The 26,901-nt window shown below is 42.4% G+C and overlaps 1 protein-coding gene and 1 long non-coding RNA gene across 8 annotated transcripts in view; one reads left to right on the forward strand and one right to left on the reverse strand.

Moving 5' to 3' along the window:
• The first annotated feature begins 3,128 nt into the window (after window positions 1–3,128).
• The window catches only part of LOC132591353 (SLAM family member 5-like), a 34,507-nt gene continuing 10,734 nt past the window's right edge, over window positions 3,129–26,901 (forward strand). The window contains exons 1-6 of one of the 7 annotated variants that reach the window (XM_060269725.2): window positions 3,129–3,602; window positions 4,378–4,415; window positions 5,501–5,851; window positions 6,444–6,743; window positions 9,693–9,824; window positions 11,567–11,658. In XM_060269725.2, the coding sequence (XP_060125708.2) occupies window positions 5,671–5,851; window positions 6,444–6,743; window positions 9,693–9,824; window positions 11,567–11,658 (705 nt within the window). In that variant the 5' untranslated portion in view covers window positions 3,129–3,602; window positions 4,378–4,415; window positions 5,501–5,670. Of the gene's footprint in view, window positions 3,603–4,377; window positions 4,416–5,500; window positions 5,852–6,443; window positions 6,744–9,692; window positions 9,825–11,566; window positions 11,659–13,252; window positions 13,374–13,857; window positions 14,847–14,906; window positions 20,168–26,901 lie in introns of those variants that run through there. The other 6 variants (XM_088659698.1, XM_088659697.1, XM_060269721.2 and 3 more) reach the window with 6 other exon arrangements.
• LOC148683196 (uncharacterized) lies at window positions 6,940–14,708 on the reverse strand. The gene is made up of 2 exons (XR_015947488.1): window positions 14,592–14,708; window positions 6,940–10,132 (listed from the first exon to the last, which is right to left on the reverse strand). It is a non-coding gene; the product is annotated as an uncharacterized LOC148683196 (long non-coding RNA).

Below are 26,901 nucleotides of genomic sequence, written 5' to 3' on the forward strand. Positions count from 1 at the left end.
ACATCACAGTAATCCAAGTTTATGCACCAACTACCGTTGCTGAAGAAAGTGAAATTGACCAATTCTATGAAGACCTACAACAACTTCTACAAATGACACCAAAGAAGGATGTTCTTCTCATTACAGGGGATTTGAATGCTAATGTAGGGAATCAAGAGATAAAAGGAACAACTGGCAAGTTTGGCCTTGGAGTTCAAAATGAAGCAGGGCAAAGGCTAATAGAATTCTGTCAAGAGAACAAGCTGGTCATCACAAACACTCTCTTCCAACAACACAAGAGACGACTCTACACATGGATATCACCAAATGGGCAGCATCGAAATCAGATTGATTATATTCTCTGCAGCCAAAGATGGAGAAGCTCTATACAGTCAGCAAAAACAAGACCTGGAGCTGACTGTAACTCAGATCATCAGCTTCTTATAGCAAAATTCCAGCTTAAACTGAAGAAAGTAGGAAAAACCACTGGGCCAGTAAGATACAATCTGAATCAAATCCCTTATGAATACACAGTGGAAGTGAGGAACAGGTTTAAGGATTTAGATTTGGTGGACAGAGTGCCTGAAGAACTATGGATGGAGGCTCGTAACATTATACAGGAGGCAGCAACGAAAACCATCCCAAGGAAAAGGAAATGCAAGAAAGCAAAATGGCTATCCAACGAGGCCTTACAAATAGCGGAGGAGAGGAGGCAAGCAAAATGCAAGGGAGATAGGGAAAGATACAGGAAACTGAATGCAGATTTCCAAAAAACAGCAAGGAGAGACAAGAGGGTCTTCTTAAATGAGCAATGCAAAGAAATAGAGGAAAACAATAGAATGGGGAAAACCAGAGATCTGTTCAAGAAAATTGGAGATATGAAAGGAACATTTCGTACAAAGATTACCATAATCAAGGACAAAAGTGGAATGGACCTAACAGAAGCAGAAGACATCAAGAAGAGGTGGCAAGAATACACAGAGGAATTATACCAGAAAGATATGGAGGTCTCATACACCCCAGGTAGTGTGGTTGCTGACCTTGAGCCAGACATCTTGGAGAGTGAAGTCAAATGGGCCTTAGAAAGCACTGCTAATAACAAGGCCAGTGGAAGTGATGATATTCCAGCTGAACTATTTAAAATTTTAAAAGATGATGCTGTTAAGGTGCTACACCCAATATGCCAGCAAGTTTGGAAAACTCAGCAATGGCCAGAGGATTGGAGAAGATCAGTCTACATCCCAATTCCAAAGAAGGGCAGTGCCAAAGAATGCTCCAACTACCGCACAATTGCGCTCATTTCACACGCTAGCAAGGTTATGCTTAAAATTCTACAAGGCAGGCTTAGGCAGTATGTGGACCGAGAACTCCCAGAAGTGCAAGCTGGATTTCGAAAGGGCAGAGGAGCCAGAGACCAAATAGCAAACATGCGCTGGATTATGGAGAAAGCTAGAGAGTTCCAGAAAAACGTCTACTTCTGCTTCATTGACTATGCAAAAGCCTTTGACTGTGTCGACCACAGCAAACTATGGCAAGTTCTTAAAGAAATGGGAGTGCCTGATCACCTCATCTGTCTCCTGAGAAATCTCTATGTAGGGCAAGAAGCTACAGTTAGAACTGGATATGGAACAACTGATTGGTTCAAAATTGGGAAAGGAGTACGACAAGGTTGTATATTGTCTCCCTGCTTATTTAACTTATATGCAGAATTCATCATGCGAAAGGCTGGACTAGATGAATCCCAAGCCGGAATTAAGATTGCCGGAAGAAATATCAACAACCTCAGATATGCAGATGACACAACCTTGATGGCAGAAAGCGAGGAGGAATTAAAGAACCGTTTAATGAGGGTGAAAGAGGAGAGCGCAAAATATGGTCTGAAGCTCAACATCAAAAAAACCAAGATCATGGCCACTGGTCCCATCACCTCCTGGCAAATGGAAGGGGAAGAAATGGAGACAGTGAGAGATTTTACTTTCTTGGGCTCCTTGATCACTGCAGATGGTGACAGCAGTCACGAAATTAAAAGACGCCTGCTTCTTGGGAGAAAAGCAATGACAAACCTAGACAGCATCTTAAAAAGCAGAGACATCACTTTGCCAACAAAGGTCCGTATAGTTAAAGCTATGGTTTTCCCAGTAGTGATGTATGGAAGTGAGAGCTGGACCATAAAGAAGGCTGATCGTCGAAGAATTGATGCTTTTGAATTATGGTGCTGGAGGAGACTTTTGAGAGTCCCATGGACTGCTAGAAGATCAAACCTATCCATTCTTAAGGAAATCAGCCCTGAGTGCTCCTTGGAAGGACAGATCGTGAAGCTGAGGCTCCAATACTTTGGCCACCTCATGAGAAGAGAAGAATCCTTGGAAAAGACCCTGATGTTGGGAAAGATTGAGGGCACTAGGAGAAGGGGACGACAGAGGACAAGATGGTTGGACAGTGTTCTCGAAGCTACGAACATGAGTTTGACCAAACTGCGGGAGGCAGTGCAAGACAGGAGTGCCTGGCGTGCTATGGTCCATGGAGTCACGAAGAGTCGGACACGACTAAACGACTAAACAACAACAACAACAACACCTTGAGCGCAGAGATAGATGCTAAGGTTGTGCAACAGATTCAGCCAAGGGAAGCAGCTTGGGTGGCTCTAAAAGTGGATGAGACAAAATCATGGAGCAGAAGGTTCTCAGTGGCTGCCAGCCACAAGGTTTACGTTCTCCCTCTGCTGTTGGAGGCAGGGTGCCTCTGAATACAGGTCCTCCTGGTGGCCAGAAGAGAGGCAAATCAGGCTGGAGAATGAATGTGAATTTGGCCCTTGCAAACCAGGGAGTTTATCTACACACAAAGCAGGTCTGGGAATGGGTGTGAAATGCAGAGAGGGTCATGGGGACTGGGGAAAATGCATTTTTCTCCATCTCTGGTGAAGACAGAGGGCAGGAACTCCAAGAGTCTTGGAGGGAGATACCTCTCATTCTGGCACTAGAGCTGGACTGTTGGGGTCTCTCCCAAATCTTACAATTCCATGATTCTTTGTATTGGCAGACTCTGCTAAGGAGGAGGTCTTAGCAGCTGGAGGTCGGGGCTGGCTGCCAGCGCTAGTTTGTAACCACTCCTCTCATCTCCATAAACACCCCCACCTTCCTCTTTTAGGCACACAGAGACAGGAGAAGCTGCTCAATTTTTCTCTTTCTAAAAATGCTCAATATCCCATCACTTCGTACAGCTTTCAGTCCCATCTTCTGAATGGATTTACGATGAACGACCCACGTCTGTGTATCTTAAAGAGGAATCCTCCACGCAGCCGGCAAAGAGGGGCTGCGAATGGCTCCAAAAGAAGCCTGGAGCTCTTTCTTCAGACTCTGTCTTTGCTTTCTTCTCTCACTGGTAAGTCCTCCAAGGCTTGATAAGGTGATATGCGGGTGTTTTTGCAGGAAAAGACGTTCGTGTAGAAGGGCTCTCTGTCTGCTGAAGCGGCCTCACAATGCCGCCATGGTTCTGTTCTGGGAATATCTAAAATAAGCTACAATACGAGCAGAGCGTAAACAACAGAGGAGATGAAGCCAGGAGACTCGCCGTGCTGTAAAGGATGGATGCAGAGGCCGCCGTCTATTAAATCGTTTGAAACGGTACGACTTCCTTCTCAAGCAAGTGCATTTTAGGGTTGGAATACAGTGAGATACCTCGGTTTTCTTCCTCTCAGAATGGAGGTGGAGGGATTGAATCTTCTTTGCAGGAAATTTCATTTCCGTTTTAGCCGGGGAAAGCTGGTCCCGCAAGCGATTCTTCAAAGACTCCGTCCTGGGTTAATTCTTGAAGGCAAATATCTGGCTGCTTTGTGTTCAAAAAGGCAGGTTGCAATGATGCTTCTGCAGTCTGACAAAGCACCTTTCAGAATTGAATAAGGATATCCAATGCACTCTGAGTGGGTCTCCTCTTGCACTTGAACGAAAAGCTGCAGTTAGTGCAGGAAGCTGCTGCATAATTATTGGTGTGAGTGAGACCTTGACCCCATTTAACACATCTCCTCAGAGATCTGCATTGGCTGGCGGTCTGTTGCAGGGCTAAATTTAAGGCATTACTACTGGTACAAAAAGCCCTCAACAGCTGACCACTTGATTTGAACCCATATATGCTCTGGAATTGGCACTGCTTACAAGTGCCACATAATATTCATTTCACACCTGCATGAAATCAGTCTTTTATTGTAGCAGCCCCTGCACATTGGAACTCCTTGCCTCCTAAATGCGCTCTTTGTGGCGCCTGCTTAAAACCTTTCCGTCCAGGCAATTCTAACCAGACATACAGAATTTGTGCTTTAATCGAGGGCATGTGCTTTAATCGAGGGCAGGGGCTCCCAGGATTCAGAAACCTTTTTTATTGTTGTTGTCTTTTTATCCACAGAGACATACAAAGAGCATAACTTAAAAGCTTGAGTAAAGGTCAGTTCCTGAAATTATTAGACAAGCAGAAATCACAAAAGATATTGTGCAATATTATGTTTTAATGTTAATAATGTGTTTTAATCATTGTGTAGGAATGAAATACAGAGAATCATAACAAGTCACCCTGGGACCTTAGAGTGAAGGGTGTACAGTAAATTACAATTAATTAATCAATCAATTAAACTATAATGAGTTCCACAAAGTCACAGACCGAGATGGTGGCATTACATCGCTCACTCTTCTGTTCATATATATTGCAGAATTAAACTATTCTAATCCAAAACGTACCCTCTGTTTAGCCCTCCCAGGCAATTTCAATTTATTGATCACCCTTTCAATTGAAGCTGTCTCCTCAACCATTTAATATACCAGTATTCTGGTGTAGCTTCTTCTAAATCCTCCAAAAACAGATAGTTCTTCACTTTGCCTTCCTTTAAAAGTTGACTGATCAACACTTTACTTCTCATATTTTTATTGCTGTTTGAGAAACTGCATAACACAATCCATTTCTATATATTGATTATTTATATTCTCAGTTTCATGAAATACTACATTCCAGAAATCTTTTTAAAACTGCTATTAGCTTAAGTCTTTGTTTTAATTATATCTTGAAGTTTTAAAACACCTGTTTTTAAGTTTTGTCCTTTTTGGCAGGTTGTTTGTTTGTTTAATTCAGGCATGTCCAACAGGTAGATAGTGATCTATGGGTAGATAGTGCCCTCCTAAAAAATGGGGCTTTCCTCCTCTGTAAAATAGCTTACAACATTGCCTGCACCCAAAAAAACAGGGCTTTCCTCTTCCCTAAAAAAAGCTTAACAACTTAACCCCCAAAAGGGGGTAGATCACTGCCAGTTTTTAACTCTGTGAGTAGATCACAGTCTATTGGGAGTTGGCCAGCCCTGGTTTAATTTAAAATCAAGTGGTTTATACATTTTGTTATGTAAAAATAACAAATAAATCCACACATTAAAAGCAAAGCTTTAAATCAATGATTCTGACAGACTTTTCCATCCATTGTCCCTTTCTTTGACTTTGTTTCTCCCTTTTCCTCCCTTCTTTTCCACCTCCCTGAACTTTTTAAGGTACTGCAAGTTTCAGAGTGCAGAATCCTCACCAGGAGAGGGAGAGGCTGAATGGGATCCTGGGAGGCTCTGTGTTGCTCCCTGTAAGTATTCCCCCCGAGAAAACACTGAAAAAGATTGAGTGGGATTTCCAGGGGAGAAATGGTTCGGGAATTCAGCTGGCTGAATTGATGGAAGGAAAACTGCAGAGGCTCAATCCAAGGGACAGGTTTGGTTCAAGATTGGAGATGGCCAATGAGACCACCCTGAGGATCAAAGACTTGGAAATGGATGACAGTGGGAAATATTCCATTAAAGTGAGGTTTATTTCTGCACAGTATGAAGATTACACCTTCCACCTCTCTGTGTATGGTAAGTAGTTCTTTATTCACCTGTGTCTATTTATTGTGCAATAGAGCCTGGAAAAGGAGCCAGTCTTTTTCTCATTCAGCAGTGTTGTTGCTGGGCAGTCGCTGACACCCGTGGTGGGCACAGATAACAATAACAATAATAAGAATAATGAATTAAATAATTAATAATGATTAAATAAATAATAACAATAATATTATAATAATTTATTCCCAGCCACTTTGGGCGGCTCCAAACAGAATATTAAAAACACGCTAAAACATTAAAAGCTTACCCAAAACAGAGCTACCTTCACATGTCTTCTAAAAGTCAGATAGTTGTTCATTTCCTTGACATTTGATGGGGGGGCACGTTCCAAAGGGTGGGCGCCACTACCGAGAAGGCCCTCTGCCTGGTTCCCTGTAACTTCGCTTCTCGCAGTGAGGGAACCGCCAGAAGACCCTTGGAGCTGAACCTCAGTGTCTGGGCTAAATGATGGGGGTGGAGATGCTCCTTCAGGTTTACAAGGCTGAGGCCGTTTAGGGCTTTAAAGGTCAGCAGCAACACTTTGAATTGTGCTGGGAAACGCATGAGCTTTTTATCTGTTTTTCCACAGAACCAGTCCCAGAACCAAAAATCCTCTCCCAAATTGTCTCCAACAGCCCAGATGGCTGTAACGTGACCCTGCAGTGTCAGGTGGCTGAAAAGGGGGAAATCAACATCTCCTGGGAAAGAGGGGACGCCTTGAGAGACTTCGGAGATGGTTCAAAGTCATACCACCTCTCTGGCAATGGCAAGGATCTCCACTTGTTCTGGAAGCTCAACTCCTCAGATCCCAACATCACCTGCCTGGTCACCAATCCAGCTGATCAGAAAAGCATCTCCTTCAACTTGCAGCACATCTGCCAAACTGAAGGTGAGCAACTCTCCATTTTATTTAGAAAACTGCAGAAACCACTTAATTAAAAAACCATTAAGTTAATCTTTAAAAGCGACTAAAGCACTGTGTAAGCTGAGCAGTTATTTGCCCTCCTCCCCTTCCTCATTATGCATCAGCTGGGTAGTAGACTGGGGTGTAACACTTTCCTTCCGTGTTAATTTCAAAATTAGCCTTAACGAAATGGAAAGATTTTAAATTTTTCAAATGGAAATCTGGAGAGATTCATGAACCGGTGCAAACTTAGGAATCAGTCCTCATAACTAGCTTTCAAAATTCTAACAGAGTTCTAACAAACAAATCAATAAACCTACAATTGGATTCAAGAAGGCCACAAAGAACTGAGAAGGAGGTGGAAGCCGAGGTCAGTTGGGGACGATGGCACGATTCCTGCCGAAAGCCAAGAGGTGGAGTTCAGGGTGTTGTCTTATCCGTTTCTTCTCTCTCTCTCTTTATGCTAGTGGTTTACAAAGGAATCTAGAATATTCATTAAAACATACTTTTAAAAGCAGCCCTCAAAAGCAAGTTACATAAAATTTTCAGATAAAACTAAAACCAGTACAGTAGTGCCTTGAATCTCAAATGCCTTGGCTCCCGAACGATCGAAACCAGGAAGTGAATGTTCCTGTTTTTGAACGATTTTTGGAACCTGAACATCCAACGCGACTTCTGTGGCTTCTGATTGGCTACAGGAGCTTCAGAAGCCGCACTTTGGTTTCCGAAAGTTTTGGATGTCAAATGGACTTCCGGAACGGATTCTGTTCAACTTCCAAGGTACGACTGTAATTTTAAAACAATCATTGTTACTAAAATTGCATGTTAGAAAGTGCATTCTCTGGTGATTTAAAATTATCTGGCAACTTTAACAAGAACACCAGGACCTACCTACCTACCTTCCGCCCTGCCTTCCTTCCTTCCTTCCTTCCTTCCTTTTTACCTTACAACATTTTCCCATATTCCCCCCCACCCAAAAATATGGACAGGTGGTCCAGTATCTCTCCGTTTAAGCCTTGTGGACATTTTTTAACAGAGAAACTTGTGGGAAAAGAATCCCCTCTCCAGCTGCATTTTATCATCCGAAAATTGCAGCTTTCACAAGCTTCAAAAGCTATAACAGACACTTTAAACACAGGGCTCTTTGTCTGCACCGTAATTTATGTGGCTCTTCTCATCCAGATAACGGCATTATAGTTAAAAGCACATTTATAACAGTGGTTATCTGAAAGTCTCCCTGGATACGTATATATTAAACCCAGAGTTTGGTTTCCCCGGCTAAAAAGCAGTTAAAGTTTGTGCCAACTACTTTCTGATCCCAGTCTTCAGAGAGCTTTTACTATGGCTCGGCTTCAAACAATACCTACCGCATACTTGGCTGGCAGATTTGCCATAATTCTAGTAGAGGACCACCTGTGCCCTTGCCCCATGAGAACTAAAGAGGACCTTATACATTACCTTCTTAGCTGTCCTCTTTACTCGAGCTTTAGAGGTGGGATTCTGCAAATCATACCCAATTCAATAAATAACCCCGAAGATCGCATAAAATTTTTATTAGTTGATGCCAACCCACAGATTTCCCACGTGGTAGTGGTCTATGTGATTAAGGCCATGAAAGCTAGGGAAACATTTTTGGCTGCCAAGGAAAAGATCCCTTTAACGTCTCCATAATTCATTTTTGTTGTACCTTCTTTTTGTTTTGTGGGATGAGGTCACTGCTGGGGCTGCATGCAATGAATTTTAATATTGTTGTGTAGATATTTGTGTAAAGGCTTGGTCTTCACAATAAATTTTATTGTTGTTCTATTAAATCCAGAGATAGTGTAGCCCAACAAGCTAGCTGTGGGACAGATTTCCCTACAAAGTCCAAAACATTCAACTTCTTTTCCACTTCACAGACTCAGCTGTGTTTTTGTCTCCAAGTCTAAAATGCATTGGGACTAACCATTATTTGAGCTTGCTTTCTCAGAGCAGAAAGAAGGTCGTTCATTGGCAGCCATCAAGCCAACATCTGGCATGAGAAAACATTTGGGGATTACGACATATGGGTTTTCTTTCCATGGAAAACAGCAGCTTTGGCAATGAATTGAGTTCTCTAACAATGAAAGGATTTCACAGCCGTTCGAGCACTCTCAGCACATCTTATAAACCACATAATAGTAGTAGTAGTAATAATAATAATCTCCAAGTACATATAATAATGAGAAAGCAGCAAGGACAGAAATAGGAACCAGGTGAAGTGATCAGGAATAGACGACCACTGGGTGAAACTATTTTACCCCGCAATATACTATTTATTCCTCTATATCTGTTTTAAAAACTGAAAGTTTTCACAGTAGTCCTGCTAATGTCTTAATGACCTGTTTGCAATTTGTTTGTGAACATTCAATAAAGCATTTTTGTTCCTTAATAATAATAAAAAGTTTGTTGTCTTGATTTCTACTTCTTCTGATAAGTTTCGCCATTTCTGCACATTCCATTATTTTCTGTAACCATTCTTTTCCCGTTGGAACTACTTCTTCTTTCCATTTTAGGCAAAGATCTTTCTTCCTTTCTTTAAAAAAATTTATTGCATTTGATAATAACACATAATAAAACCATAAACAAAATACAACACAATGCAGCACAAAATACACAAATACAAACATAAAAAGGAAAAATATATGTGGCTTTCTTGTGGCTGTAGTTGTCTACAGAAATAAGTTTCTATAGTGCTGAGATAGCTCTGATCCCATCAGATAAGTGGAGGCTTTCAAGAAGCTGTTTGAGCATAGCTCTGGCTGAGACCCTTGTCCCTGCAACCCACCAATAAGCCATGGGTTCTCCCTTCAGAACACGTATTGCCCAACATTTTGGTGGTCTTCCAATATCTTGCACCTTATTTAAAACAATAACAACGACAACAAAAACCTATTATTTATCCAATCTTTACAGGTGGCAAACCATTCGGACTGCATTGGAGTGGGAGCTGGAGTTTTCTGATCATTTTCTTTATAATTTTGCTCCTCTTGGCTGGATTTGGGATAAAGACCTGGAAGAAAAGAAGAAAGATGCCGCCCAACAGAGGTAGGAATCTTTTTGTAAGAGCAGAAGGAAAGTCTTGAGGGAACCAACCAAAGCATCAGCTAAAAAAGCCAATGCAATTCTGGGCAGCATCAATAGGAGTATAGCATCTAGATCAAGGGAGGTATTCTGTATTCTGTATTCTGCTCTGGTCAGACCTCACCTGGAGTACTGTGTCCAGTTCTGGGCACCACAGTTCAAGAAGGATACTGACAAGCTGGAACGTGTCCAGAGGAGGGCAACCAAAATGGTCAAAGGCCTGGAAATGATGCCTTATGAGGAACGGCTTACGGAGATGGGCATATTTTGGCCTGGAGAAGAGAAGGGGTTAAGGGGTCATATGATAGCCATGTTCAAATATATAAAACATAGCTGCCAAGTTATCCCTTTTTTAAGGGAAATTCCCTTATGCTGAATAGGCTTCCTCGTGAGAAAAGGGAAAACTTGGCAGCTATGATATAAAAGGATGTCATATAGAGGAGGGAGAAAGGTTGTTTTCTGCTGCTCCAGAGAAGCGGACACAGCACAATGGATTCAAACTACAAGAAAGAAGATACCACCTAAACATTAGGAAGAACTTCCTGACAGTAAGAGTTGTTCGGCAGTGGAATTTGCTGCCAAGGAGTGTGGTGGAGTTTCCTTCTTTGGAGGTCTTTAAGCAGAGGCTTGACAGGCATCTGTCAGGAAGGCTTTGATGGTGTTTCCTGCTTGGCAGGGGGTTGGACTGGATGGCCCTTGTGGTCTCTTCCAATTCTATGATTCTATGATCCATTGGGATGGCCATCCTGCCCCCCACAGTTTATCTCTGAAACTTGAGTACCTTTCAGTGGGGGTTTAGGGTTCCAATACATGGTTCTGTACCCTTAGAGGCAGTCGTAATAAATAAAAAAAATAAAAAAATTGTCCAGTACCACCTTAGAGACCAACCAAGTTTGTTCTGGGTATAAGCTTGCGTGTGCATGCACACCTTCGGGTATCATAATTTTGGGGTTGCAAACCCAGAAGTGTCGCGCGCATGCGCAGAAGCGGCACCTCATGTTGTGGACTTTTTTGGGGTACGTAAGGACCCCCGGAATGAATTAAGTTCATATCCAGAGGGTCCACTGTACACTAAAAATGCTAAAAATGCTAAATATCTCATTACATATGCTAAAGCTATTTTTGGTCATCTGCATCCTATCCCTTGCTTTTTCCCTACGACTAATTGCAGTCGTTAACAGTCGTCAACAGGTTTACCATACCCATTGAGTCATCCACCCATCTCCTACTACCCTTCTGAGAAATACTCCACCCCACTAGGGTTGCCAGACTCAATAGAGGACAGGACTTCTGCTCTCTTTTGAGTCTGGAAACCTTAAAGAGAAACCAGCAGACCCTTTGTTTAATTTCCAAGTAAAGGGTCTGCTGGTTTCTCTTTAAGGTTTCCAGACTCAAAAGAGAACAAGGCAATTAAAGGCACAGAAGTCCTGTCCTCTATTGAGTCTGGCAACCCTACACCCCACCCTTCCACTATATATCAGGGTCTGGTGACTTCTATTTCAGTGTACCTGAAGAAGTATGCATGCACACGAAAGCTTATACCAAGAACAAACTTGGTTGGTCTCTAAGGTGCTAATGGACAATTTTTTTATTTTTATTTTTATTTATTTATTTCGACTCCGTCAGACCAACACGGCTACTACCTGAACCTTTGAGGCAGGTGTGAGTGACCCCATGGAGTAAATGTCTTATGTTCTCCACTGCAGCTACCTCCATGATGCCAACGGAGGAGGCACTTACTGAGCCTCAGTACTCAGAGGTTGTAAAGAGGAGCCCCCCAGAAGGCAATGATGACCAGGTGAGAACTTCTTGCAGAATAGAATGGTGGGGGGGGTGTGATAAGACCTTGTTCGTAAGACCCCCCTTTAACCCCCTACCATCTTCACTATTGGAAGCGAAATATTTACACTCCACTTCTATGTGTCTGCTCTGCATTAAAACACTTGAGCATGTATTACTGTACTGCTCCTATTATAGGGCGTGCACTCCTTATATATGGCACCCATTTTAATTAATGTTTGGGGCAGATCTGAGCTGGATCTAGAAACATTAAAAAAACGTTTCAGGAAAATGCGTTGTAAACCTCATAAGGAGAAATCACGTTGTCTAAAGATGGAGCTCTACAGCGCCATCTGGTGTCACAGTGTTATAATGCATTTTAAACCCCTTTTTTAACCAATGTAGCTGAGTCCCTGGTGACTATACATATACATAGTTATATATCTATATCAATATCAAGATATAGAGATATAGATATACCGTCTTTCCCACATTTTAAGACACCGTCTTATAACTTTTTTTCCTCAAAAAAACACTGGGTGGCTTTTTTTCAGGGAATGTCTTACCGGTATTTTTACTACATCAGGAGCAGTGCCCCTCTTGCTCCCTGTCTCCCTGCGGGGCAGGACTCTTGACTGAAAGAAAATGACGGGCAACAGCCACCACCAAGCTCCATGAGAGGGAGTCTGAGGGAAGGGAGGTGTGTGCATCGCTGGCCCAGCCCTCTCTCCCCGGCCCTGGGATGTTCGTGAGGGAGGGAAGGAGCTCCTCCGAAGGGCTGCTCTCTCTCTCTCCCCTCCCAGGTGGGGACTCACTTAATAGCAATCTGCTACACTGGAGCTTCTTAAATTTAAACCAGTACAGTATAATGGAATCTATCTGTGTGATGCAGTCGTAGCAGTAGCCTATACTAAAGCAAATAAGGATCTCTACCAGCCAGCCAACTGCCCAAGACTTAAGAGCGAAAGTTCCAACAATGTAGCACTTTGTAGCACTGATAGCAAAGAGGCTACCGGCTGAGATACTGTAGAAAACAAAGAAGCCAGCTGAGCAGCAATTAAGATGGTAAATGGTAGCAATTAAGTAGCAATTGAGCCAGCAGAAAGCCGGGTGAGATAATCTGCTGGTCCTAACAACCCGTCCGTGTTTCTCTTACCCACAAAATGTTAACTTTTGTGTAGGGTGTAGGGCAGTGTTTAGCAGCTCCTAAACAGCGAGAAGGGGAAAGTCCTTAATCCCCAAGGCAAGGACTGCGCTACCGGCAGCGATCCCGGTACCGGTACAAATCCTTAAAGGGGAAGCTCTACAGACAAGCAATAGAAAGAAAAAAAGAATCCTCACTTTTTAAAAGGCTATTAAAAGGGGGAAAGGTGGGGGGAAGCGAGAGGTGGGCTGTGTGTGTGTGAGAGAGAGAGAGAGGCGGGGGGGGGGGGAGAGAGAGACGCGCACACAGAGTCTCTCCCTAAAGGGGAAGGCAGCGTCTTCAATCGCCCCTCTTTTTTCCCTCGTGCTTTCATCTTCTCCCCACCGCAAATGCCACTTTTCTCCTCTTCACCAACCAAGCAGAGCTCACACAGCCTAGCTAAAAAAAATATTTTGGAATCCTTTTACAGGTATTTTAAAAAATGCTTACAGAAACGGGAGGGGGAATCACGAGGCTGCAGGAACGGCTCTACGGTGCATTTTTACAAGCTTTTAAAAGAAATACGTGTCTTTGGAGCGACAGTAAAATGGGGAGATATTTTTATGGGGGGGAGTTGGCTGGCGGGAGGGGGGAAGGGTCTATCACTATGTCTTATTTTCGGGTTATGGCTTATATCGCGCAACTGCTTAGAAATCCTGCTATGTCTTATATTATGGCTATGTCTTAAAAAGGGGGAAACACGGTAGATGTCTACCTAACTATTTTTAATTTTAATTCATTTTTTTGTTTCACACTTTAGAATATTCATTTAAACAACCTTAAAGTATCAATGACTTCCCTTCTTCTCTTTCCATGGTTCATTTTGCATATCATAAATCCCTGCATATTTTTACATAAGCTAAACCATTCAGTATTCCATTCGTACATCCATCAAAACTTATTTACATTGTTGAATTTATCTTCATGCTGCCCACGTTTTCAAATGTACACAATTCCCCCCCCCCTATATTCAACAAACATTTTCCAAACTTCTTTAAATATATGTTCTTCTTGTTCTCTTATTCTATAAATTAGGTCTGCAAGCTGTGCATATTCCATCAGTTTAAGTTGTCATTCTTCTTTAGTTGGGACCTCGTTCGTTTCCCATTTTTGGGCTAAGGAAACATGGGCCACGGTAGTGGCATACATAAATAATCTTTTTGACACCTGGGAATTTCCTAGTCCCTGGTAGGATTGCCAGACTCAATAGAGGACAGGACTTCTGTGCCTTTAATTGCCCTGCTCTGAGCCTGGAAACCTTAAAGAGAAACCAGCAGACCCTTTGCTTGGAAATTAAACAAAGGGTCTGCTGGTTTCTCTTTAAGGTTTCCAGACTCCTGAGAGTTTCCAGACTCAAAAGAGAGCAGGGCAATTCAAGGCACAGAAGTCCTGTCCTCTATTGAGTCTGGAAACTCTCAGGAGTCCCTGGTAACTTTTACACCTCTCCCTCATTTCGCCAGACTCCACTAGTGAAGTCACAATTGATGTGGCAAAATTATGTACGTTTAAATCTCATTGCCAACTTTGCTCATGTTCAGCAAGCGATTCTGCACTCTCCCTCCTGCCAGCTGAGCCCTCCCCCCACAAGCAGGCCATCAGCTCCCCTCCCTTGCAAAGATAGCAGCAGCAAATGCAAAGCAGGAAGAGATGGGAAATGTAATTTCTGCTGTGTGGGTGTTCGTTCTGGCGGCTGCTCCTCGTTCAAGAGGTCCAGAGATCTGAACCAGAGCCTTTTGCCTTACACCCCTGCCTCCCCACCCCATTCCAACCTGCTCTGTACACTGGTCATCAGGAGAGATGCTGAGGTTGCAGGTGGTAGTTGAAGATGAAGATGTCCCAGTACTGAAACCCTCGTCCTTCCCTGCCTCTCTGCACCTGCAGTCTGTCCTCATGAATGCAGGTTGCCAAACGAAAACAAGGTTTCCCACCCACCCCCAACTTGTTGAATCACAGGACAGGAATCGACTGGCTCTTTCAGTCTGTTATTGTTCTACAGTTGCTTAGAATAAACGTTTCTGTTTATAGTTGTTGTCTTTTCTCTCTTCCTTCGTTTGTAATTTGCGTGTTTGTTTCTGTTTTGGAAGTGAGGGCTGCCTTGAAAACAATGCGATTCAGAAGAAGCTTCCACGAATTTAAAATAAATAACCACAGCACTTACCCAAACATTGTTCAGAGCTACTTTCTGGCTCGGAGGAAACTCACAGGAAGCCCAGTCTCTTGGAATAGAAGACTGCTTCCTTCGTGAACAAACGCGTTCACCCAAGTACCTGCAAACCCTCACTCACAGCTGCTAAGAGCGTCCTATCAGCTTAGGTTAACTTTTCTTAAAATATTTGTTGTTGTTGTTTAGTCGTTTAGTTGTGTCTGACTCTTCGTGACCCCATAGACCAGAGCACGCCAGGCACTCCTGTCCCGCACTGCCTCCCGCAGTTTGGTCAAACTCACGTTCGTAGCTTCGAGAACACTGTCCAACCATCTCGTCCTCTGTCGTCCCCTTCTCCTTGTGCCCTCCATCTTTCCCAGCATCAGGGTCTTTTCCAGGGAGTCTTCTCTTCTCTTCTATTAAAATATAGATGGAGTCAAACTTGGGGCCTACTGTTAATATCTTCTTCCCTATGCTTTTAAGTGAGTCTGTGCTAAAGGCAAGCATCAAAATATTAAGCAGGAGCATATATCTAACCTTAACTTTGACCCCTTATAAAGCTACAGTTGGGGTGTATCTTGCAAGCTTGGCACTAGAATTAGCAATGGATAGATCAAATTCTCTTTCTTCCGATTTCTGATTTTGCCAATCTCAATGTTATTTCAACAAATTTCTGCATCCACTTGTGATTTTGTTTTGTTTTTTAAGTCCCCATGAAAATTCACCACAATCTTAGTACGCATTTCTCCTAATAAATGCTTTTCTGGGTATGTATTTGTTGTATATACAGTGGTACTTTGACTTACGAACGACTCGACAACCGAATTTTTCGACTTATGAATGGGGCAAATGGCCGCACGCTTACAAATTTCTCGACATCTGAACGGAAACCGCAGCGGTTTTAGATAGGGTTTTTTCGACTTGCGAATTTTTCCATTTCCGATGCATTCCTATGGGAAATCGCGTTTCCAGTGGCGCTTTTCGACTTACGAATTTTTCGACCTACGAAGGTGCCTTCGGAACGGATTAAATTCGTAAGTCGAGGCACCACTGTAATATTAAATCCTGCTAAGCGGCCTAAAACTTTTCAGGTTCCTCCAAGCCTTAGGCAACACATAATTTATAAGCTATTTTTTCAGCTAATGCTAAACTGCACATCTATTTGTACAAAAGTGAAAGTTGCAAATCCCGCAAGGCTTCCCATTTAGGGGCCTTTGAGGTTGTAGCAGATGTTTGGCGCTTCTGAAAAGAAACAGGGGAAATATATTCGTTGTTGTGAAAATAAAGTAACGAGGAAGTAACAAGATAACAGCTGGTTCTTTCTAAGTCGGTAATCACCTTATTGAGCATGGCTTAGAAACACACTTTGCTTATTTATGCTGCAAACCGATGGACAGATGGAAAACATTCAACTTCCTCCAGGCAATTATGTTTGCGTAGGAAAATGATATTTACACAATGCCTTAAGAGCACCTGAATATATCCGGAAATGACCCCTTAGCAGCTGCTGGATATAAATCCATTGTTAGGCATACACAGAGCAGCACTCACTGGGTTGCATCACACCTTTTAGTTTCAGTGGATCTACTTTGAGTAGAACCAACATTGGATACGACCCATTTTTTTATGTACTATATAAACACTAGGATGGGAAAACATGTAATAATAGCTTAGGGGGTAGGTTGCTGGCAGGGTGAGTCTTGAAGGCTTGGTGTTGCATACATCCCAGTCTCCAAACGGGTGGGGGGATTTCAGGGGTTCAGTTTCCTTGCGAATGAAGGTGAATGGAGACTGTGGAGTCTTTGGGATATATGATTTTATTTTCAAATATATGCAACCTTGAGGGTAGCATGGGAGAGGTAGTACTTCTGGTGGGGGACATGTCATGCTCTTTCCGGGGTACTTTGTCCTGCACTCAGCTCTCGCCTGTGGCTCCCAGAAGCTGTCAGAATGCGACAGCGGCCACAATCCTGGGAAATGGCTTTGACTGGCCAGCTAAACCAAGCGAGAGGAGCCGATGGATCTCAAACCCTCGGTGAGTCAGGGACTTCCTCTGCATGTGAAAACAGGTTCTGGCAGACTGAGTGGACAAGACCAAGAGTGGCTTTGTGTTTCATAAGAAGCAGCCACTACGCCCCACAGTTTACACTGAGCACTGGTCCTAGGGAAGGACCGCTTGATGCAGGGATGGGGAATGTCTATAACCCTGCAGAAGTTGCTAGTTTCCATGGCTCCTCATTATCCTGATATCAGGGACTGAACTGAGGAGGAATGGTGGAGAGCGCCTCCCCCTCCTCCTGAACCTTCCCGAGAAGAGGAGGACAGTATAGATTTACAATGGTGGTTTGCAGAGGGTAACAGCTCAGAGACAGAAGAGGATAAAAGCTGAGAAGAAACGGGAGAAGCAGAACAGGGACAGCTGGCTGACAATATTATCACTAGAGAGCATTCCGGGGGGCCCTTCTCCCAGAACACGGCGAGCAATGAAAGGAGAGCAGAGAGCCTGGAGGCAATTGTCTAGGCCAGTGATGGCCAAACCTGGCCCTCCAGCTGTTTTGGGACTACAACTCCCATCATCCCTAGCTAACAGGACCATTGGTCAGGGATGATGGGAATTGTAGTCCCAAAACAGCTGGAGGGCCAAGTTTGGCCATCACAGGTCTAGGCAGCGAAGCATGAATGGGGAACATCTGTGGACCATATCCAGATGCTGCTGGGAGCTATCCAACAACATCTGGAAGGTCACTAAAACCTCTGGTCCCCCTGGTGTTGCTGGACTGCAGCTCCTGTCACCCAAGACAGTACGGCTAGTGGTCAGGAAGGATGAGAGGTCTCGTTCAACAACTTCTAGAGGACCACAGGTTGCCCAAACCCAATTCAACACTTTCCCCTGTTCGGTTCCTCAATATAAACCCCTTCCTCCCTCTCTGGAAGCTGCTATCAGCAAGCCAGTTTTCTTCCTGTCCATCATCGCACACCCTCTGTTCATCCTTGCTTTTGTAGACCTCTTTTCTTTTTAAGCTCCACCTTGCCTAGAATTCTCTGCCTGTCCTTTCTTGATTTAGAGCAGTGATGGCCAAACTCGGCCCTCTAGCTGTTTGGGGACTATAATTCCCATCTCTTAGAGTTTTTAAGTGTCAGGTGTGACTGCAGCCTGAACACAGCAGAGTTTGCGCAGGTTTTTCCGGAAGCTTCTGGCGGTAACTGAAATGACTAGACGTCTGGACGCAGAATAAACTATTTACAGGATTTATTAAAATAAAAGAAAACAGAGTTTCTATATACAAAGCAAAGCAAAATAAATCCTCTCCTTTCTGTCTCTCTCTCAACCTATACAGCAATTTCTCTCCTACACTCACCACGACACATACTGAACTGGCTTTCACAGATAACTAGTCTCAGTGTTGAACCTCAACCAATAGAAACGCTGTTGCTAAGGTAGAAGCAGACCTTGGCTTTCTGCCAAATGTTATTAGTTTGACCTAGATTCGATTGACCTAGATTAGTTTGAGTGAAGAAGCAATCTGATGGTGTTTTATGCTACTGACTCAGCAAAAACCCGAACACCCCCTCTCAGATTCTTCTGAACCAATTAACTCTTCACTTGCTTTTTCTAGCAAACCTAAACCTTTACACATTTGTTTATTCTTGATCTTTGACAACGGTTTAGTTAACACATCAGCAATATTTTCCTCACTAGATACATAAGTACATTTAATCACATCATTCTGTACACAGCAACGTACGTTTTGGTATTTCACTGCAATGTGTTTCGAACGTGATTTCAAACCTTCTGTATTACTCAAAGTTATGCATGCTTGGTTATCCACATAAACTTGTACAGGTTGTTCACAATTTACATTTATATCTGTTAACAACTGCTTGAAATAAATCACTTCGTTGCATAATTCATTAATTGCAGCAAATTCCGACTCAGTGGACGATCCACTTACTACGTTCTGCTTCCTGGACCGCCAACTAATTAACGCCCCACCAAACATAATGACTAAACCAGTAACAGATTTTCGATCTGGCAGATTTCCCCAGTCACTATCACAGTAACAATACAGTACTTCATCTCCTTCTGAATTTAATTGTAAAACATAGCCAATTGTTTGCTTAAGGTACCTTAGTACTTGTTTCACTGCTTTCCAGGCATTAAGCGTAGGTTTTGAAACCAGTCTGCTTAATATGCCAACTGCGTAACTAATATCTGGTCTGGACCACTGTGCCAGATATAACAAACTCCCAATAACTGAATGATATAGTTCAGGGTGTTCAAACAATGAGCTCTCATCTGTGTGAAGTGATTTTATAAATCCAGGCTCCATAGGTACTGCAGTTCCTTTGCAGTCTTGCATCCTATAGTTAATTAAAAGCTGCTTGATTTTACTCTGCTGATTTATCAAACAACTACCATCCTTGGCCCAGCACACTTCCAAGCCTAAATATGATCGAACTGGACCTAGGTCCTTTACTTTGAATTTGCTTTTTGTCTGTTTGTCTGACCTGCAACCATATAAGACATCATCAACATATATTAGACACAACTCTTGTTCATTTCCAGTTCCACGAACATAGACACAATTGTCTGCTACACTCTGTTTGAAATTTAAAGATACCAATGCTTCGTGAAGACATTTATTCCAGGATCTAGCAGCCTGCTTAAGCCCATAGAGAGCTTTATTTAACTTTAACACTCTATTGCACCCTGTCTCAAAGCCAGGTGGCTCAGTAAGGTAAAGTTCTTCAGTTAAAGATGCATGTAAGTATGCAGCTTGTATATCAAAATGATTGAGTTTCAGCTTTCTTTTAGCTCCTATTGTCAGAAGTAACCTTACACTTTCAGGCCTGACAGTCGGGGCAAAAGTCTCGTCAAAGTCCAGTCCAGGTCTTTGAGTATACCCCTGTGCTACTAAACGAGCCTTGTGTTTGTACCCTCCTGTTACTAGAGGCTTAAGCTTATACACCCATCTGCAGCCCACAATTTTAGCCCCCTCAGGCTTTGCTACTGGTGTAAAAACTTTATGCTCATTTAGAGAAGACATCTCTTCCTGCATAGCCTGTAACCACATGTTAGCCTGCTCTTCTGGCAAACTCAGCACTTCCTGATAGCTTTGTGGCTCCACTAAAACATTAAACACGTTAGCCATATCAGGAGAATAACGTTCTGGTGGTACACCTTTGTTTTTCCTCTGAGATCGCCTGGGAGAAAAAGTTTCTACAGTCTCACTTTCCCCCTCAGAACTTCGCCCCCCTTTCGGTTCCTTAGCAACGGGTGAAGTCTGACTAGTTTCTTGCTGTGAGGATATCTTATCTGTACTTTTCTCCCCCTCATTCTCAGACTCTCCACTCTCAGGCTCTTTTTTACTAACACTGTGTCCTTGGGAAGATTGAAACCAAATTTCTGTGTTAGCATGTAATTTCTCCCAACCACTATGCTCACAAAAAGTGGCATTTCTGGAAATTACAATCCCATTTGCTCCTTCTGTGAACCTATATCCTTTTCCAAGCTCCTGATAACCCACAAAAATTAGCTGCTTGGTTTTAGGCTCTCCTTTCTTGCGTACCTGTTTGGGAATAAGTACCCATGCTTTTGACCCAAACACATGCAAATGGTCTACTTTAGGTTTCTTTCCAAACAATTTGAAATAAGGAGTTGTACCAATGGTTTGATGGAATAGTCTGTTCTGAAGATAGCAAGATGTAACCATGCTTTCCGCCCAAAAGGACATTGGTAACCCAGCATCTTCAATCATAGAAAACATCATAGTTTGTAAAGATCTATTTTTTCTCTCCGCAACTCCATTTTCTTCAGGAGAAAAAGCGTTTGTTTTTCTATGCCCTATGCCCCGTTTATGCAACCAATCACGGAAAGCATTTGACAAAAATTCTCCACCTTTATCCGTCTGAATCCTTTTCAGTTTGAGAGAAAAAAACCTCTCCACAGACGCCACCCAGCCTTTGAACTTGGTAAACACGTCTCCCTTGCTTTTCATGGGATAAACCCAGGAATAACGCGTTGCGTCATCCACAATAGTCAAAGAAAAACGTGCTCCACCTCTGCTAACAGCAAATGGACCAATTACATCCATATGAACAAGCTGTAGCGGTGTATCGCTCACTCTATCACTTCTGGGAAATGATACTCTCTGGGTTTTAACTTTTTTGCAAACATTGCAATCCAAAAATTTATTACAATTCTTCAGTTTGCACCCATCAGCTAGCATAGGCATTTTTAAAATACTTTTCCAGCCAGCATGTCCCATTTTTCTATGTAATAAATGCACACAGTTGTCATGCACAGCTTTGTTACCCAACACAGGCTGAGATTCACTGACTACTGCTGAAATTGGAGAACCTGCTTTAAGCATAAACAAACCTCCCTCTGACTTAGCAGTTCCCAGAATCTCACCATTCTTTTTGATAACACAGCTGTTTTCTTCAAAATATACTTTGAAACCAGCTTTTAGCAAACAATCTACTGACATTAAGTTGCTTCTTAGTGAGGGCACACATAACACATTCTCCAGGCACTCACGCAGACAAGGAACAAACACTGAACCCCCCCGAATGTACCTCAGAAGTTCTCCCGTCAGCGAGAGCAATTTGGCTACGTTGTGCCACGCTCTTTGAAACAAACAACTCGTCAGAATTTACGATGTGACGAGTGGCACCTGAGTCAACCACCCAGACAGTTTGTTTCTCATTAGCAACCTTGACCACGGCTGTCACAAGATGAGCCGACTGTTTACGCTTGAAAAATTTCTTCTGCCGCTGTTGCTGCTGCTGTTGCTGCTGCTGATCTTGTCGCTGATACTTCGTCACCTCTGGGCACCCGCGTTTTAGATGTTTTGTCGATCCACACCGAAAACACCGCCGCACAGCATACGCTGACTCTTCACAGGAACGTGGTGGTTGCTGCTTCCCTTCTGGAACGGCATTCACATTGTTTCCAAGCCGACCGCTTGTCGATGCCTCTGCAGCCAACAACCTGTCCTCCCGTTTCTGCCATTCTTCCAGCAAACGCCCAGTAACATAACTAACAGTTAAATCATCTTCCTTCATTGCCTCAAAAGTCATTACTAAATTGTCCCAGCTTTCAGGGAGAGAGCTCAAAATGATAGACACTTTCTCCTCCTGGGCTAATGTACAGTCTCTGCCCGGATGTACTTTCTGTACTAATGTACTTTCTGCCCGGGAGGCAAATAAAAGACAACATCAGGGTAATTATTGATTTGATGGAGTATCTAGATTTAAAACTGAGTACCGAAACAGCAATGTTATTAGTAGATGCTGAAAAAGCCTTCGACCGTGTTTCATGGAATTTTATGATGAAAACCTGTGAAAACTTGAAGTTGGGGCAAAGATTTATCAATGGAATCAAAGCAATCTATAAAGAGCAGAGGGCGAGATTAATTATAAATAAGAAATTACGGAACAATTTAATATAGATAGAGGAACAAGACAGGGCTGCCCCCTGTCCCCTTTATTATTCATCACAACCATGGAAGTTCTACTAATAGCAATAAGGAAAAATGCTGAGATAAAAGGAATAAATGTGGGAACTCACTGCCTTAAAGCCAAAGCATATGCCGATGATTTAATTATTGTGACTGGAAATCCTGAAGAAGGAATTTTGGCAGGATTGACTGAGATGGGGAAATTTGGTGAAGTGTTGGGCTTCAAATTGAACAAGGATAAATCGAAAATATTAACAAAAAATATGAGAGAGAAAAGGAAAGAAGAATTGGAGAGGACCACTGGGATAAAAATTGAGAATAAAGTTAATTATTTAGGGATTCAGATTACGAATAAAAATACAAATTTATTAAAAGATAATTATTTGGAGAAATGGAAAGAAATAAAGAAAAATTTGGCAAAATGGAAATACATGAATTTATCTATTTGGGGCAGAGTCTCCATGATCAAGATGTCAATCCTGCCAAAAATCCTCTTCCTGTTCCAAAATATCCCCATCATTATTGGAACTAAATACCTAAAAGAATGGCAAAAAGATTTGGCAGATTTCATCTGGCAGGGCAAAAAGGCAAGAATGAAAATGGAAGTATTAACAAACCCGAGGGAATCCGGCGGATTTGCTTTACCGGACTTGGAAAAATATTATGAGGCAGCCTGCTGGGTCTGGATAAAAGATTGGTTGACCTTAGGGAAACCTGACATTTTGGAGGTAGAGGGAGGAAACAAAATCCATGGGTGGCATGGTTATTTACTATACGGAAAGGGAAAGAAAAATGAAGAATTCCAAAACCATACTATAAGAAGGGCCCTATGGGAGGTGTGGGAGAGAACTAAAGGAAAAATAATAGAGAAAACTCCATGGTGGGCATCACCAGTCGAGGCAAGTGCCACCTTAAAATGTTACATAAGACAGGTGTGGCCAACATATAGGGATCTAACTGAAAACGTCAAGGGAATTATTAAACTTAAAGAGTATGAAGAACTAAAGCAGGCATCCCCAAACTGCGGCCCTCCAGATGTTTTGGCCTACAACTCCCATGATCCCTAGCTAACATGACCAATGGTCGGGGAAGATGGGAATTGTAGTTCAAAACATCTGGAGGGCCGAAGTTTGGGGATGCCTGAACTAAAGGCTAAAGGAATGTCGTGGCTCGAATACTTTCAATTGAAAGCAACCTTTGATAAAGACATTCAAACGAGGGGGTTTGATGAGGTGAATACGACGTTTGAGAAAGAAATTCTCAACAGTAAAGATAAAATCCTCTCCAAAATGTATAGATTATTAAGGGAATCTGAACAAGAGCAGGAAATAAAAAATAAATATATTAAAAAATGGGAACAAGATCTAGGTTACACGATAGAACACACTAAATGGAAAGAATTCTGGGAGAGACGAATTAATTTTACAGCTTCATATACATTGAAAGAGAACAATATGAAAGTACATTATAGGTGGTACTTGACCCCGGTGAGAATAGCAAAAATAAATAAAAGCAGCAGCAATAAATGTTGGAAGTGTCAACAGGCTATTGGGACAACGTACCACATGTGGTGGTTGTGCCCAAGAATTAAAAAGTTTTGGGAGATGATCCATCAAGAGATTCAAAAATTAATTAAGATATCGTTTAGGAAAAGAGCAGAAGCATACTTATTAGGAATTCTTAACGGTGATATCCCACCCGATAAGATAAACATCTTCTTATATGTAACAACAGCAGCTAGGATGACAATTGCGAAAGTTTGGAAAGAACCCATCATACCAACGAAAGGAGAATGGATTTACAAGCTCTGTGAATATCTGGAGCTAGGTAAATTAACGGATTGGATACGCAACAAACCTAGAAACAGAGTCAGGATTCAGTGGGAATGCCTAAATGATTATTTAAAGAATTTAGGAGGGGGAAGGAAACATGGCTGTGCCTAGAATAACTGTGCAGGGTAATTGTATAGAAAGAGGATCAAAGCATTTCTTTTCTCTGTATACATGTAAAAGTGATTGTTATTGAGAGGACAACTGTATAAAAGTATTGAAAGGCTCATTTATGTGTTCAGTGCAGTGGAAGTATTGTAAGATGTAAAGAATGTAGGTAAGAGAAGGCTGTTGATTCAGTCTTTCCTTTTTCCTTTCCTTTCCTTTCTTTCCTTTTTCTTTTTTCTTTTTTTCTTTTTCCTTTCTTTCCTTTTTTTCTTAATTTTTCCTTTCTTTCTTCCTTTTTTTCTATTTCCTTCTTCCTTTCCAATTTTTTACTTTTTCTTTTTCTTTTCCTTTTTTCTTCTTCTTGGCTTATTAGCTCTTTTTGGGATTTTAACTTTATGTAAACAGTATAAAATTGAAGCTATATATTGTATATATATGCATGTACTGTTTTTTGCAATAATAAAATTTTGGGGGGAAAAAAAGACCCCCAGGAGGGTGCCAAGCAGGGAAAGTGAGAGAGATGGTGTGGGGAAAGTCTCAGGGGCCAGATATAGGGGCCTAGGGGGCCACACCTGGCTCCCAGGACTGAGGTCGCCCCCTCACTATAGACAACCACCTTCTTGCATTCCGATAAGCCTTGCTTAAGAGAGTTAGCAACTGCTTCAGGTTCAGGTAACTTAGTCAGATTGAAAGTTGTGGTCAGGAAAGGGAGGAAGTGCCTTTACATTTTCCAGCAGATATACACAACGTATAACCTCATTATTATTATTTCATTTTTTTACTTATTAACCACCAAGGAAAGGACTGTGAGTCACAGGATCAGCAAAGATTGAAAAATAAATGTCAAGAACCGCTCACCTATTACATTTGTTTGCGAGGAACATCCGTTACATGTAGGCAGTGCTTTTTTTTCTTTTCTTAAAAAATGTTTAGGGGTACTCTCATTTTCCTACTCATATTGAAATACTGCCCCTCAATGAGGCCAGAATTAGATTCACAGAATGTTTAGGGGTATGCGTATCCCTGTGGACCCCACCCCCCAAGAAAAAAGCACTGCATGTTGTAGGGGGATTCCCTGCCTAGAGTTTACAGAAGGGAGAATCTCAGTCTGGTTTCTATTTTAGCATGAAGCTCCCTTATCTACCCAACTCACACATCCCAGAATGAGTCAAAAACCGAAACAAAACTGGCCTTTGCATTTTGAATTACAGTCGTACCTCGGGTTGAGAACTTAATTCGTTCTGGAGGTCCGTTCTTAACCTGAGGTACCACTTTAGCTAATGGGGCCTCCCGCTGCCGCCACCGTGCAATTTCTGTTCTCATCCTGCAGCAAAGTTCTTAACCCGAGGTACTTTTTCTGGGTTAGTGGAGTCTGTAACTTGAAGCCTCTGTAACCTGAAGCGTCTGTAACCCGAGGTACCACTGTATTATTATTATTTGCTCCTCTCCAAATTTTGCAATTGCAGTTCCCCAGCCCAAAATATCTGTGCAAAATAATGGCATATGAAAATGCATGAAGTCAATCATAGAATCATAGAGTTGGAAGAGACCACAAGGGCCATCCAGTCCAACCCCCTGCCAAGCAGGAAACACCATCAAAGGATTCTTGACATATGCCTGTCAAGCCTCTGCTTAAAGACCTCCAAAGAAGGAGACTCTACCACACTCCTTGGCAGCAAATTCCACTGCCGAAGTTCTTCCTAATGTTTAGGTGGAATCTTCTTTCTTGTAGTTTGAATCCATTGCTCTGTGTCTGCTTCTCTGGAGCAGCAGAAAACAACCTTTCTCCCTCCTTCATATGACATCCTTTTATATATTTGAACATGGCTATCATATCACCCCTTAACCTTCTCTTCTCCAGGCTAAACATACTCAGCTCCCTAAGCCGTTCCTCATAAAGCATCGTTTCCAGGCCTTTGACCATTTTGGTTGCCCTCCTCTGGACACGTTCCAGCTTGTCAGTATCCTTCTTGAACTGTGGTGCCCAAGGGAAAGCACTTGCAATCCTTTAAATATCAGGGAACATTGCACTGAAATATGGGCATTGTAGGATAAGGGGAACCAAAATGCTGACCAATTTTCATGAACCCCCCCCCCCCAAGTAACTCAAAGTGGCATACCTTCTATGGGTGGGTAAGGGTCAAGAGAGCTACCTTTCAGAGGACTCGGTTTATTCTGTTTGTATTTTTTGTAGCTGTTTCCCAAAAACCTCAATAAAAAAACTTAATTGGAGAAGCATTGAAGCCACTAAAAACACAACATTCAGTCCAGCTGTGTAAAGTGTCTGATCTGTGTGAAGTCCCAGAGATTTTCACAGTGCTGTTGTTGCGAGCCTTATCTTTTGGCATTTGCAGATCCGTAGCAAAAATAACCGAAATCATGTAAGGGGGAACAGGTTACATGTGCGCATTATGGCACAGTGTGAAATTTATTCCTCTTTCTTTCGGTTTTGTTGGCATTTGCATGGTGCTGCATAGCATGAGGTTTTCTGTGTGGCTTAGAAAAATAAATAAATTTAAAATCATTTTGCATACAA

Source organism: Zootoca vivipara, chromosome 16 (genome assembly GCF_965207765.1).
Source record: "Zootoca vivipara chromosome 16, rZooViv2.hap1.1, whole genome shotgun sequence".
Taxonomy (NCBI): domain Eukaryota; kingdom Metazoa; phylum Chordata; class Lepidosauria; order Squamata; family Lacertidae; genus Zootoca; species Zootoca vivipara.